Consider the following 16,166-nt stretch of genomic DNA (forward strand, 5'->3'; position numbering starts at 1 on the left):
GTGCTGTCCTGAAGATACCGATTTTCGATTTTGAACTTGATAAAAATCGTGCATCAACAGGCGGCCTCCAAAGTCATGAAATAGTATAGCAATAAATACCTTAATCCACATTCTTTTGCAATTTCGAATAGTATAGCAATGCTCTTACTTCCTATAAGAACGTACTGCTCTCGGTACCCTAATCAGGAAACCTACCTGTCTCCAAGGACCTCACGATACTTCGCATTTAGCCAATTTTCCATCTGACCCAACATCATTTAGATTTATGCTCAAACACAGCGTTAGGCAAGAGGCGCACACGTGCGCTCAGTAAACGTTTCTCTCTCCTCACACAAAATTTAACTAATTGAAAATGCACTTATACAATGACACCCCCAAAAGTATGCAATAGAAATATGTATGTATATGGTGCCTATCGCTGCTTAAAACCAACTGAGGTAGTGTAGTTTCTCCGGCTGCCCATATCCAACTCCATGTATACAAATAATATTAATTACATATTTTCCATTTTTTCTTTTTTGTTTTCCATTCTTTATTGTTTTTTTTAGAAAGAATCCTCGAATGCAGCGTTTCAGCGCCCCGAGAATGAGTAATTCTTGCCATTCAATTGCAACGGTCTACGCAACAAAGTCAGGGATATTGTAGGCTTAATGATTTGAAGAAACACCATAGTCGACGGGATCCAGATAAAAAGCTCTTCTGCAGCTTGCGTTCAAGAAACGGATGAAGAGAACTTGTCTTCCTTATACACAACTCTGTCCAGTACATATCTATGTCGCTTGAGCTTGACTCTTGTGAACACATATGTAAAATGTAACGAGGTAGCAATAACGTGAGAAGCTGTCGAGATAGAGGTGCATAATATGTGCATACCGTCGATAAATAGCTATGCCTTACTTTATATACCTGATATTCGCTCCCTTTTGGATAGCAATAACCGTTTTGTACTAGCAATAACCGCTCATCATGAGTTTGAGCATTCCGTCCGAAGGAATGACAAGAGGTTTACAGCGCCGGCCGAGCAAATTTAGAAATCCACATTTTGTACTATGAAACAAGACGCTCCAACTAGGAAATCATTACTGTATATCCTGTATGATACACGACGCGTCCGGCCAACTTGTCATATCGCTTAGCTCAGAGCATCTTCCTATCATCGTCTCCTTTAACACACCTTCCGGCTGACCGTCGTACTCTCTGAACCAAAGAAAAGCTGATTGGCAAGAATTAATCAAACACTGCTTCAGACAGCTACCCAGTCCCTCAGGTGCTCGGGTAGCTGAGATAATTTTCCGAGACATCACCACAGTTCTCACCGCTCGTTACATACCTGCTGGTCGAATACCCTGATTTAGACCACATTTTTCCACAGAGGCGACAAGATAAGCAAATGATCGTGATGACCCTGAAGACCCAAGAGTTACAAAACTCTCGAAGTCAACAACGTGGGAAATGGTAAATCACTCTCAAATCCGGTAAATAAGACTGATAGAACTGTTCGTTTATGAAAAAGTAACAGTGACTGATCCGAAAAGGTGACCTTATTATTTTAGCCGGACATTTAAAGAGTACCCCCAGAGTAATAAGGAGAAATGGAGTGTTCTACGCTGTATAAGAGCCGTCTCAGCGGAGAAGTTACCATCACAATTTACGGTACGCTGTGTTCCAGATGTCCAAAACGCGAAATTAACTAAGGCGTTGGTCCCAAATGGAATCTCAGTGGTAATGATTAGGTAACGGGAACAAACCGGAGTTGAGTATTTGAACCCTATATGGTGGTCCCGATACTAAAGCCAGGCAAGAATGCCAACAGAGGCGAATCATACCTGCCGATCCCCTTCTTTCGGCACTAGAGGATATTCAAGAGGCACTACTCCCCGGACGGTCGTTGTGGCTCTTGACCTATCGAAGGCCTTTGATATGGTCAATCATGGCAAGCTGTTCGAGGCCATAGAGAAGACTTCCTTCCAACCGTATTTGAAACGTTGGGCGCCAGTCGATTTAAAAAATAAGTCCAAAAACTCTTTCTGTGAAACATACAGTTCCCCAAGGCCGTGTGAACATCTACCTTACTGAAATGCCACTCTTTCCCTACGGCATAAAGATCATAAGCTTTGTTCCTTTACTTTTTTAATAGTAAAAGTGGTAAAAGAGAAAACTGTCCAAATTGCTCAAAATTGCTCTATCATGAACAGTTTTACCAGAAAAGTAAAGGAACAAAAAATTGTAGATCTGATAGCAATGTCAAAAGGAAACATAAAAAATTTAATTTTCTTTTATTTCACAGTTTTTTGTTCTGTCAGCGTTCGCCTTTTTCTTCTGTTTGTGTTCATTTTTTTCTTCATTGTCAAATAATCGTCAAACAAATGTCTAAAAATCAGTTCTACCATTTTTTACCTGAAGAAATTTGTCTGGTAGCCTGTGGTAGAAGAGAAAGGCAGTTTTACCACTTTTTGGGGGTAAGGAACGCTTGCAGGTTAAAAATGGTAACCTCAGGTAAGTAAAGGAACACAACTGTAATGTATGTAGATGATAAGATGATCTTTGTGTCGGATCTTATAGTCGATGACATACATATATGATAAGATAAATACATATCTACGTAAATCAATAGTTCTTCTATATGAGGAATATGAAATTATCCGCCGCTAAATCTACTCTCACACTGTTCACCAGCTGCAAAGATGAAATGAGGCTCCCCCTGAATATTGGTCGATGGTGTCATGATTCCGAATACTAGTATGCTTAAGTCGAAATATAAGTTGGAGAAGTAAAAAAGAAGGCCCTCAAGTCACTGGTCGACAGCACTTGGCGATGACAAAGAAGCATTGGTGACCCCGTATAAAGCGCTACGCAGTGGAAAAATATTCAAAACTGCAGGAATGTTGGCATGAGGACTGCTACAAAGTGCCTCAGGCGATGGTGAGGAGGCGAAGATTGTACCGTTGCATCAGCAAACAATCTTGTGGACAGGCTTTTCCACCCAGGCACGTAAGGAGAGATCTTCATGATCTGAGAGCGGTCCAAAGGTGCAAACGGAATCCTCTAGACCAACAAGCATATCCCGTAGGCTTGGATGGCATTTCCATTGACGCAAATGCAGTTCAAATGAGACCAACCCATCCATCGCAGCAGAAGAAAGCCAAGTGTCACGGCGAACATCAATGGTTTCAGCTCAATTACGGACTGTGCAGACGCTTCAATTCATGCTGGGCCCAAACTGATAGCACGATACCCGACGCATAATCTGCATTTGAACAGGGAACGTACGATACGTTTTATTTCTACAGATTGAAGGGAGTCTCCCGTCCGTAGATGCTGTCTACAATTCGTATATAGAGAATCCCTTCAGCGAGTCTATAGAAACTTCCTTAAGCGAGTCTATAGAGACTAACTTCGGCTCGTCTATAGAGACTAACTTCAGCTCGTCTATAGACACTAACTTCAGCTCGTCTATAGAGACTAACTTCAGCTCGTCTATAGAGACTAACTTCAGCTCGTCTATAGAGACTAACTTCAGCTCGTCTATAGAGACTAACTTCGGCTCGTCTATAGAGACTAACTTCGGTTCGTCTATAGAGACTAACTTCAGCTCGTCTATAGACACTAACTTCGGCTCGTCTATAGAGACTAACTTCGGCACGTCTATAGAGACTTACTTCGGCTATAGAGCCTAACTTCGGCTCGTCTATAGAGACTAACTTCAGCTCGTCTATAGAGACTAACTTCAGCTCGTCTATAGAGACTAACTTCGGTTAGTCTATAGAGACTAACTTCGGCTCGTCTATAGAGACTAACTTGAGCTCGTCTATAGAGACTAACTTCGGCTCGTCTATAGAGAATAAATTTAGCTCGTCTATAGAGACTAATTTCAGCTCGTCTATAGAGACTAACTTCAGCTCGTCTATAGAGACTAACATCAGCTCGTCTATAGAGACTAACTTTGGCCCGTCTATAGAGACTAAGTTCAGCTCATCTATAGAGACTAACTTCGGCTCGTCTATAGAGACTAACTTCAGCTCGTCTACAGAGACTAACTTCAGCTCGTCTATAGAGACTAACTTCAGCTCGTCTATAGAGACTAACTTCGGCTCGTCTATAGAGAATAACTACAGCACGTCTATAGAGACTAACTTCGGCTCGTCTATGGAGACTAACTTCGCCTCGTCTATAGAGACTAACTTCGGCTCGTCTATAGAGACTAACTTCAGCTGGTCTATTGTCTAACTTCGGCTCGTCTCTAGAGACTAACTTCAGCTCGTCTATAGAGACTAACATCAGCTCGTCTATAGAGACTAACTTCAGCTCATCTATAGAGACTAACTTCGGCTCGTCTATAGAGACTAACTTCAGCTCGTCTACAGAGACTAACTTCAGCTCGTCTATAGAGACTAACTTCGGCTAGTCTATAGAGACTAACTTCGGCTCGACTGTCCTTAGCTCGTCTATAGAGACTGTCCTTAGCTCGTCTATAGAGACTATCCTTCAGCTCGTCTGTAGAGACTGTTCATCAGCTCGTCTATAGAGACTGTCCTTCAGTTCGTCTATAGAGACTAACTTCGGCTCGACTATAGAGACTAACTTCAGTTCGTCTATAGAGACTAACTTCGGTCCGTCTATAGAGACTAACTTCAGCATGTCTATAGAGACTAACTTCGGCTCGACTATAGAGAATACTTCGTTCCGTCTGTAGAGACTAACTGCGTCTCATCTATAGAGCATAACTTCAGCTCGTCTATAGAGACTAACTTCGGCTCGTCTATAGAGACTAACTTCAGCTCATCTATAGAGGCTTGCTTCAGCTCGTCCATAGAGACTAACTTCAGCTCGTCTATAGAGATTTTCTTCAGCTCGTCTATAGAGACTAGCTTCAGCTCGTCTATAGAGACTAGCTTCGGCTCATCTATAGAGCCTAACTTCAGCTTGTTTATAGAGACTTACTTCGACTAGTCTATAGAGACTAACTTCAGCTCATCTATAGAGACTAACTTCGGCTCGTCTATAGAGACTAACTTCAGCTCATCTATGGAGACTAACTTCGGCTCGTCTATAGAGACTAACTTCAGCTCGTCTATAGAGACTAACTTCGGCTCGTCTATAGTGACCAACTTCAGCTCGTCTACAGAGACTATCCTTCAGCTCGTCTATAGACTTCCTACAACTCGTCTATAGAGAATCCCTTTAAACTTCCTTTAGCGAGTCTGTAGAGACTAACTTCGGCTCGTCTATAGAGACTAACTTCAGCTCGACTATAGAGACTAACTTCAGCTCGTCTATAGAGACTAACTTCGGCTCGTCTACAGAGACTAACTTCAGCTCATTTAAAGAGACTAACTTCAGCCCTCTATAGAGATTAACTTCAGCTCGTATATAGAGACTAACTTCGGCTCGTCTATAGAGATTAACTTCAGCTCGTCTATAGATACTAACTTCGGCTCGTCTATAGAGACTAACTTCAGCTCGTCTATGGAGAATAACTCCAGCTCATCTAAAGAGACTAACTTCGGCTCGTCTATAGAGACTAACTTCAGCTCGCCTATAGAGACTAACTTCAGCTCGTCTATAGAGACTAACTTCGGTTCGTCTACAGAGACTAACTTCAGCTCATTTAAAGAGACTAACTTCAGCTTTCTATAGAGATTAACTTCAGCTCGGATATAGAGACTAACTTCGGCTCGTCTATAGAGATTAACTTCAGCTCGTCTATAGATACTAACTTCGGCTCGTCTATAGAGACTAACTTCAGCTCGTCTATGGAGAATAACTCCAGCTCATCTATAGATACTAACTTCGGCTCGTCTATAGAGACTAAATTCAGCTCGTCTATAGAGACAAACATCAGCTCGTCTACAGAGACTATCCTTCAGCTCGTCTATAGAGACTAACTTCAGCTCGTCTATAGAGACTAACTTCGGCTCGTCTATAGAGACTAACTTCAGCTCGTTTAATGAGACTAACTTCAGCTCATCTACAGAGACTAACTTCAGCTCGTCTACAGAGACTATCCTTCAGCTCGTCTACAGAGAGTATCTTTCAACTCGTCTATAGAGACTGTCCTTAGCTCGTCTATAGAGACTGTCCTTAGCTCGTCTTTAGAGACTATCCTTCAGCTCGTCGATAGAGACTCGCTTCAGCTCGTCTATAGAGATTCGCTTCAGCTCGTCTATAGAGATTCGCTTCAGCTCGTCTATAGAGACTAACTTCGGCTCGTCTATGGAGAATAAAAACCCACCTAAACCCACTCAGATTTGGTGGACGCAACCAGGCCAGGCTGCAGAATCTTTGAATCTGGACACAAAGGAAAAATAAATATATATATGAATGCACATATTTGCGTTGCTACAACAACTAATGAAAATCCTCGCCGAAAGTTATTAATTTATTTAAATCTACTTCCGCATATGCATTTAAACATTATAAACGAAACGCTACTTACCCTTTGGCCAGCCGGTATTTTCAAATTTAAATTTCTAATAACATCCACTTGCTGTCCTTCATAACGTAAACTGACATTTTCGAAAGATATATCGCCGCGTTGTGGCCACGAAATTGCTACGGGTTTGTCTGTCAAAAAAGAGAGTGAAAAACATGAAAATTAAAAAAAAAAACACATAAATAGATAAATAAATAATAACAGTACAATACCAGAGTGAATGTGTGTGTGATACCACAGTATACAACCACAACGAGAATTGGCGGTGGCAGAATATCAAATATTTTGCACAATTCTAATTTTTTGTGTTTTTAAAAACAATTGGAATATGTTTTATATTTAAACAAAAATGGTTAGTAGATGAGACTGATAGACAAAAAAAATGTGGCCACAAATTATGGAACCAAACAAACAAAAAAATAGAAATACAAACATACACACACAAATCCAGCAAATTTATGGCTTAAATAAACCACTAACCAAACAGTGGCAGAATTTCAAGTAAATGTCAGTCAGCCATACCAGGAGAAAACCTTTGGGGCCATTGCATTGTATTGTATGTAGAATATGCTATGGGTGTAGGAGTAGCTTAGAATTTGTAGTGAAATCTTAATGGAATATTTAAAATATTTGTGGGAAGGTAGATATTTTAGAGGCCTCAACGACTTGGATGATACCATGCATTAATTAAAATATGTAAGTATTTTGTTAGAGTTTTGAAATTTTTGGCAAATATTTCAGAGATATTATTGATTGTGAGGAACATTGTTGTTGTAAATATTAAATTTGTAAATTTTTCCTTTAAAGTTCCAAAAGTTGTTTAAAATCAAATACAGCATATCCATAAAATCTAAAAAAATTCCGCCGACAAACAATACATAGTGAATTCACGAAAAAATTTATCTTATAGCCACATACATGACTAAGTATATAACCATCATCATAACTCATAACCCATATGTAGGGTACCAAAAAATACAACAAGAAAATAGAAAAATAGAAAATTCATAGAATTTTTGGTTCTCCGTTTTTTTTTCTCTTTACATGTTGTTGGCGTTGGATATTTATGTTGCTGTTGTTGCCGGAGTATGAAGCTGTGCTTGTGAGACCGCTTGTCCGGGGGGTTTTGTTTTATTTTTTAGCAAAAGTTGCAACACTATTTTTTGTTATATTTTCTCTTTAGCGTTTCACTGGCATACATCCATCCATCCATCTGTTCCTTCATCTTTATTCTTTGATTCGTCTTAACTTCTTATGATGATGTAGTTAGTATTTGCCAAAGTGCAGATGTTCAGGTTTGACGAGGCTCACAGAGAGCACGAACTAACGTCAATAACGCCGTCAGTTTTACTAAACCGGAAATTGCAGTTATATCCTTTTAGTAATTTTTTTCTCGCAAGGAAACCAAATCCGACTAAAGATTTCTAAAGCTTAGAAAAAAACTGAAGTATATACTAAAGCAAAAACGATAGAAGGCAAAACTGCAAGTTTGCAACAAATAGTGTTTTTCTTCTATTTTGAGGTTTCCATCATTTTTCATGGGCTATGTGTATGCATATCTATGTTTGTATGCATAGAATCGAGCTGGTCGATATTTTAATGAAAAAGATTTTGTGGTAAATTAGCTATGCAAGATAACTTTATTATAAAAATTGCTTAAGTAATTGAGTGAATATTTGTAAGCAGTTTACAATGGGATTAGAATTTTACATAAAGTCGAAATTGTGTGGTTACATATCTGTATATTTATATTGGGAATCTTTATGGAGAAAGTGTAGTTTACGCACTGGCAGACCGATATTGGAAATACGATGGATTGGAAAAGGAGACGCAACAACACATAAAGGCTGGACAACACTGGATTAAAGCAGCCATGATATAAACCACGAATTTGGTTGAGGATTTATAGTTAGTCCGAGGTTAAAACATAAAGGCATAAAGGCTAAAATTTTCAATATCAGTCTTATTTGTGCCCATGCCCCCACCGAAGACAAGGACCAAGCGCATAATAAACTTTGACCGCTGTCGATTTGAATGCCAAAATTAGAAAGGAGAATATCTTTGGCCCGACATGTCGGGAAATTCAGTCTCCATAAGGAAATATCTGACAATGGAATGAGACGATACACTTCGCAGCGACAACAAAAAAAAAACATGGTAGGTAGCAGTACCATATTTAGAATCTCGACATTCATAAGGGGAACTTGCATAATGAAACGATTGGTAAAAGAAGTAACTGATACCTTCGGAAAAGTCGAAAGAGAAGCTGCGGTAATAGAACCAAGTTGATGATATCGACACGTAATACGTCCACAGATCTCGCATCAACTCTGTGAAGTAATAAAAGAGAGAGACTCCACACCGACATAAGTACAACAAAGAATATTAGTTTTGAAAAAGAAGAAGAATATTGTTGGCCAACAAATGCTACTCTAAGAATAAAACCACATCACGTGGAACAAACCTGAGGCTCTACAAAACAGTTGTATTACCCGTGCTATTTTATGGTTCCGAAGCATGGGCAACTGCACAAGCAGATAAGGAAGTGATCTATGTGTGGGATAGGAAAATTTTTACAACGAGCTATGGGCAAATCTGCGTTAAAGATCAATATCGACGTCTTTTGAACCATTATACAACGACATCAGTATAGTTAAACGTTTTGCGTTGCAACAATTGCACAACATGTCTAAAGAATGAGCCATAATGACCCCACTAAAAAGGCGAGCCCCGAGCCAAGCTTAAATTAGTCGGTGAGTACAAACGAGAAAAATGATTAGAGCATCAAAAGTACTGCAATATTGGAACCAATAGTTGTAAACAGTGGACTACGATTAAAGCGTTATCGAACACTTGTAAAAAAGATGATCGGACATCTGTCGTAGTTAACGTCGTATTATGACAGGATGTGCGCGGCTTATTATAGCCCAAAATTTTTTAAGCAACGAAACGACGAAGAATGGTATTTTATGTCATTTTCGATCCCTTCCAGTCAAGGAAAACCCAACCAATGTACGATAGGTGATGTTGCAGATGTTGTCCAAGGCACAAAATCATCCAAAGCATTTTGAGCTAACGGAATTTCAATAGTGATTCTGAACTAGGAGTTGAGTACCTGAACAAGGTCCTGAACTTATCGCTGCCTACCCTAATAGTTTCCGTTACTGAAACCTGGCAAGGATGTCGGCGAAGGTGAATCATAAAGACCAATTTCACTTTTACTCCTCCCCGGTATCAGAGCGTGTTACCCAGTTGCTAGAGCAACATAGCACGACAACAGAACTGTATGCCACGTATTAGCCGAGGTCTCAAGCAGAACAGACCGTGCCGCAGAACAGTAATGGTATCATTAGACCTGACTAAAGCCATGTTAAGCTGTTCGAGGATGCCGAGAATACTACAATCCGGTCTTGTTTGAAACGTTGGATCACCAACTATAAGTGTGGTCGTCAGTTATGCGTGGAATTCACACACAAGAAGTCCAAACTACGTAGAGTGAAACAGTGAATTCACCAAGTAAGGTGGTATTTCCGGAATTCTGTGATATTTGCGGAACTTGCCAGAATGCAGCCATGGGAACCGCAACAGTAGACTAAGATCTTGCCGTTTCGTCCGCACAAAATGATGTTGTTATTGCAATATATGCTTGGATAGGTACCCCCAGCCCAGACATGTCAGGAAAGATCTTCATGAGCTAGAGAGAAAAATCCAAAAATACAAGATATAACTTCAAGATCAACAGGCTTATCAGGCAGGTTTGACGGTATTTCATACTAATGCAGTCACCGAGGCTCTAAGAGTCTATCGTATGAATACCGTCCTCGGAGAAAACCCACCATCCGCGGCAGCTAAGGAAAAACTGCTGCCTATGCAAGCGAGACTTGTTTTCGCGAAATTGAGATCGGTTTGGTGTAGCCGTCGCAATTCTCACTAGGCCAGGATTGATAGCACAACGCAGAATATCTACCCAGCCAAATAAATATAAAGACTCCCTTCAGTGAGTCTATAAAGATTCACTACATTCAGCGAAATAATAAAGACTGCTTTCAGCGAGTCTATAAAGACTATCAGCACTGAGTCTACAAATGCATTCATTCCTTTAGCGAGTCTAAAAGCCTCTCTTCAGCGAGTTGATAAAGATTCAATTCAGGGAGTCTATAAAAGCTACATAAAGCAAGTCTTTAAAGACTGCCTTCAGCGAGTCTATAAAGACCAGGGCTCCAAATACTCGCTCAAATTCGCACGAATTCCACTCGCTAGTGAAACTCTTTTCGAGGAGTGGCAACTTGCCCTCACTCCACCACCAATCAAAAATTTACCCCTCCCCCAAGTAAACTTGCCCCACCTTCACCAAAAAAATTGTTCCTTCAGCCAGCCTACAAAGACTCCCTTCAGCGAGTCCATAAAGACTCCCTTCAGAAAGTCTATAATGACTTCCTTCAGCGAGTCTATAAAGACTTCCCTCAGCGAGTCTGTAAAACTCCCTTCAGCGAGTCTATAAGGACTCAATTCAGCGAGCCTATAAAGACTCCCTTCAGCGAGTCAATAAGGACTCCCTTCAGCGAGTCTATAAAGACTCCCTTCAACGAGTCTATAAATACTCCCTTCGGTGAGTCTGTAAAGACTCCCGTCAGCGAGTCTTTAAATACTCCCATTGGCGAGTCTATAAAGACTACCTTCAGCGAGTTTATAATGACTCCCTTCTATAAAGACTCCCTTCAGCGAGTCTATAAAGACTTCCTTCAGCGAGCCTATAAAGACTCCCTTCAGCGAGTCAATAAGGACTCCCTTCAGCGAGTCTATAAAGACTCCCTTCAACGAGTCTATAAATACTCCCTTCGGTGAGTCTGTAAAGACTCCCGTCAGCGAGTCTTTAAATACTCCCATTGGCGAGTCTATAAAGACTACCTTCAGCGAGTCTATAAAGACTCCCTTCTATAAAGACTCCCTTCAGCGAGTCTATAAAGACTTCCTTCAGCGAGTCTATAAAGACTCCCTTCAGCGAGTCTATAAAGACTCCCTTCAGCGAGTCTATAAAAACTACCTTCAGCGAGTCTATAAACACTCCCTACAACGAGTCTATAAAGACTACTTTCAGCGAGTTTATAAAGACTACCTTCAGCGAGTCTATAAAGGCTCCCTTTAGCGAGTCTATAAAGGCTGTCTTCAGCAAGTCTATAAAGACTCCCTTCAGCGAGTCTATAAAGACTACTTTCAGCGAGTTTATAAAGACTACCTTCAGCGAGTCTATAAAAAAATCCCTTCAGCCAGTCTATAAAGGCTGCCTTTAGCGAGTCTATAACGACTACCTTCAGCGAGTCTATAAAGACTACCTTCAGCGAGTCTATAAAGACTACCTTCAGCGAGTCTATAAAGACTCCCTTCAGCGAATCTATAAAGACTCCCTTCAGCGATTCTATAAAGGCTCTCTTCAGCCAGTCTATAAAGACTCCCTTCAGCGAGTCTATAAATACTCCCTTTGGTGGGTCTGTAAAGACTCCTTTCGCCGAGTCTATAAAGACTACCTTCAGCGAGTATATAATGACTACCTTCAGCGAGTCTATAAAGACTCCCTTCAGCGAGTCTATATAGACTCCCTTCAGCGAGTCTATATAGACTCCCTTCAGCGAGTCTATTAAGACTCCCTTCAGCGAGTCTATTAAGACTCCCTTCAGCGAGTCTATTAAGACTCCCTTCAGCGAGTCTATTAAGACTCCCTTCAGCGAGTCTATTAAGACTCCCTTCAGCGAGTCTATTAAGACTCCCTTCAGCGAGTCTATTAAGACTCCCTTCAGCGAGTCTATTAAGACTCCCTTCAGAGAGTCTGTTAAGACTCCCTTCAGCGAGTCTATAAATACTCCCTTCGGTGAGTCTGTAAAGACTCCCTTCAGCGAGTCTATAAAGACTCCCTTCAGCGAGTCTATAAAGACTCCCTTCAGCGAGTCTATAAAGACTCCCTTCAGCGAGACTATAAAGACTTACTTCATGGCGTCTTTTAGCTCTTCTATAGATACTCCTTTAGTTCGTCTATAGAGACTCACTCCAGTTCGTCTACAGAGGCTCCCTTCAGTTCGTCTATAAAAACTCCCTTCCGCGAGTTTATAGGGACTCCCTTCAGTATATCTATAAATACTACCTTCAACTCGCCTATCAAGACTCCCTTCTTCTCTTCTATAAAGACTCCTTTCATCATAATTTTCCCGAAGAATCTCTTTTGCCCGTCTTAAATATTTCTTCATATTTATATTCAATGTAGGATAATTATCTACCAAACTATGAACCGGAATCGTTTTTAATTACATAATTGCATATCCGCTCAAAAAGAGAAGGAGAGAGAGCAAAACTTTAAGTTAAATATCCCGTCATATGTTGTACTTACATTGTTTTTTGTGTTTGGCTAAACGGCGAACACTGGCACGACGTTCAGCATCATTACATCTTGGCAGTAACTTTGAAGATGCTGTCACTGTTGAGGAGCCAATAGATGACGATGCTAAAAGAGTTGACGGGTTGTTATTGTTGTTTCTGGTGATGCTGTTGCTGTCAGTTTTATTTGGAATATTGATGTGGTCAGATGTGTTCGAGTTGTTGGGTAAAAGTAAAGATGTTGGGTTAGCAGCATTGTTATCATCATCATCGTCGCTCACATTGTTTTGGTTTTCGTAGTTGACAGTTGTTGATGTTGTTCCTTGTTGTTGTGATAAAGTTTTTGTGGTTACTGCAATATGTCCATCATTAGTAATATGATGATCATCATCAGAAACAGCACCACTAGTATTGGGTGGAGCTGTAACATTCATCTTCTTGTCTTCGAGTGTGTCCTTTTCTCCACCATCATCTCCATCATCATCATTACTGGCTGTCTTTCTCTGGATTGTAACAACAGTTTCATTGACATTGTTGTCAGTGGTAAACAAGGATGTTGTCATTGCACCAGCCATATTCGTCGATATATCGCTCTTTTCACTTGGACTTAACAACAACAATTTATCATTGCTACAAACTTTGTTCTCAGCACAAGACGTGCCTGCAACACCGACATCTTCGGCTTGGCTGGAAACGTTGTTGGTGGCCTCCTTTGATTCTGTTGAAACTTTTGTTGATAAACCATTGCTGTTGTCATCATTTGGTGAGGATGTTGCTTTACCTCTCCGCTCCTCAGTATAACTTGCCTTGTCATTGTCGTTCTCTGCATAATATGCTATACGTTCCACGGAACCAACATACATTTCCATATCGGCCAAAAGTTTTACAACCCAATTCAAATAAATTGGCATCAATAGGGTATAGTTTATGGCAAGACCCACCAATGAGGGGGAGGGCGATAAGGCGGTAGTCATTGTTGTTAACCATTGCGGGGATGATGATGATGACGATGCATTAAAGGATGCTGACGACGATGGGTACTCTGCCTTCGTGTCGTGATGATGATTGTTCGAGCTGTTGCATGCTATTGTTGCCGCCAATAAAGCTGTCACTATGGCCACAAATACAATGACACCACCCAGGTAATCCTGTTTGTAATTTTGTGTTGGTTGTTTGGTTGGTTTTTATGACAGTTGTTGTGTCATCAAATGTACCGTGGATAGTAGTAACACAGCGTCGATCAGAAAGTTAAATAAAAAGAAGAAACAAAAAACAACATAAAGTTAGTGTTTTTACTTTATTATACAAAATATGTTTTATATTTTATGGCAAATTTGTATAAACAAATATTGAAACAACAGTGCTCGGCGTAAAAGTTCAGTAGCCAAGGAAATTGAGGAATAGTTTATTTTAATTGGTGCCAACCAGGAAACATAACACCTCTATTGTTTTTATATTTTGACGGAAAATTCCTTGAGGTTGTACCAAAACAAGTTTATTGAACCCCGCAATTTGGCAGAAAATGTTTAATGGTGAAGGTGTTTGAATGAAAAAAAAACGAGCGTTAATTTAAAAACCTAAAATTTCTTATACTGTATACAATATTCAAATTTTCAAAAGAATCAATTTTAGGGGGCGCGCCTACAGGTTGCGAATAGTGGAACGCCCATTAGGTATACTGGGTAGCTGGAGACTTAATATATATTCGCGGTCCATTTAGCAGATAAATTTTTTATGTTGTGTTAGATAAACATGAGGCCACGTGGTTATCAACCGATTAGGTCACAAGAAAACAAATTGATAATGTCAATCAAAAGCCAAAACAAAACCCCTCGGTTGCAGTCAACTCTTCCTAAAATGATCTCTTAGCATCTAGCCATAAACTGGTAGTTGACCAACTAAGTGAAGTCAGCGCTGGAAACACTTGACTGTCATACTTCATCAGCAAAATACTAGAAGAGCAACTACGCTGTTCGTCCCGAAAGATGGACAACGTACGAATGCCAACAAAGAAGGAAAAGTTCGTCCGACGTAAGGAAATCGATGTACCAAATAGCAAAGTCCATTCTTAGCAAAAGAGCCAAGATTGCTGCTACCATTAAACGAAGTCTTTAAGGACACCTTGATGATTACTGTTGCTAACGACAAGAAGGGAATGCTCTCCCATTTACCACAGCTGAATGGGGTTAAGTAGAAACTAAATAGTCCGAACATTTTAAGTTAGCCTCATTTTGACTCTAGCAAGGTGCTGCATGGAAGAGTTCTCAAAGGGATTTATGAAAAAAGCATAGCTAAGCTCTGCACTGCTTGGGACGATAGCAGCCTAAGACTGATCCCGGTCGGTCCAGGTAATCTCAATGGACTATCAACATATGTAGGACCCTGGAATCGCTTCAGATAATCTTCTAGCTGAGGAGGATCTGGACATAGGAACCATACAAAAACCCTACTTTTACGAAAATGAAGTAACGAATCTGGTTATCCATATACATGAAGGGTAACGGTAAGCCTACATCATTTCTAAGTGTTGAAAACACCATAAACCCTTCCTTATGCTTCTAATTCAGCACAGCGGACTTCCCCGTGGCAAGAGTGGAACTGAAGAATGGTAAACAGTTCCTTATCACCTCTTGCTACATGGACCACTCACGAAAAGCACCGCCAAGTAAGGACTGGAGTAACATGAGGGTCGTTTATCCTCGCAAGACCATCATCATTGACTGCGATGCTAACGTAAAGCATACCTTGTGGGGCAAAAATGAATCTAACGACCCCCGATACGATTTGTGCAAAATTTAACCAGGGTTCGTTTCAGTTTACGATTTAACAATGCTTTATTGAAGTTAGTCACTTATTCACGCAGTACTTTATCTCTCTACTAGCACACAGCTAACTTTAGTAACTAGTAAGCATACAGCGTTAGTCTATTCACACTTTAGATTACACCAATGGTGGGCAAATTGCGAGAGACTCATGTATTTTTTACACTTTTGTGTGTGAGGCAGAGCATTTCTGCCCATCAGTGGATTACACTGACGATTTTAACTCGCGGTCGGAAATACTACTTCTTCGCCCAACCGCTCTTTTCCCGTATTTATAAGTGCCCGACAATTTTATTGTGGAAATAGCAAGCCTAATTGTTTGATTTTTTGGAGAAGAAAGTTGATAAATGGAAAATGCCTTTTTTTTGGGTATTTCTTTATGTTTAATAAAATATAACATTTTTGCTTGCTTTGGTTCCTTTAATACCGGACAAATTGTTCTGTTTTGGCAAATCAGCTGATTGCTTGCAAGTTTTTGCGGGGAAGGTGTCTGTTTACTTTTTAAAATTTTCTTGCAAAAGATAATAAAATCTACTTACTGTCCA

The 16,166-nt window shown here is 40.3% G+C and overlaps 1 protein-coding gene across 1 annotated transcript in view; it reads right to left on the reverse strand.

Moving 5' to 3' along the window:
• The window catches only part of Sur (Sulfonylurea receptor), a 336,340-nt gene that overhangs the window by 19,292 nt on the left and 300,882 nt on the right, over positions 1–16,166 (reverse strand). The window contains exons 20-21 of the mRNA XM_073967904.1: positions 12,813–13,947; positions 6,437–6,564 (exon numbers count right to left, since the gene is read on the reverse strand). Coding sequence (XP_073824005.1) covers positions 6,437–6,564; positions 12,813–13,947 — 1,263 coding nt within the window. The remainder of the gene's footprint in view (positions 1–6,436; positions 6,565–12,812; positions 13,948–16,166) is intronic.

This window comes from Musca autumnalis, unplaced genomic scaffold, assembly GCF_047663935.1.
Source record: "Musca autumnalis isolate F117 unplaced genomic scaffold, ASM4766393v1 scaffold_2, whole genome shotgun sequence".
Taxonomy (NCBI): Eukaryota; Metazoa; Arthropoda; class Insecta; order Diptera; family Muscidae; genus Musca; species Musca autumnalis.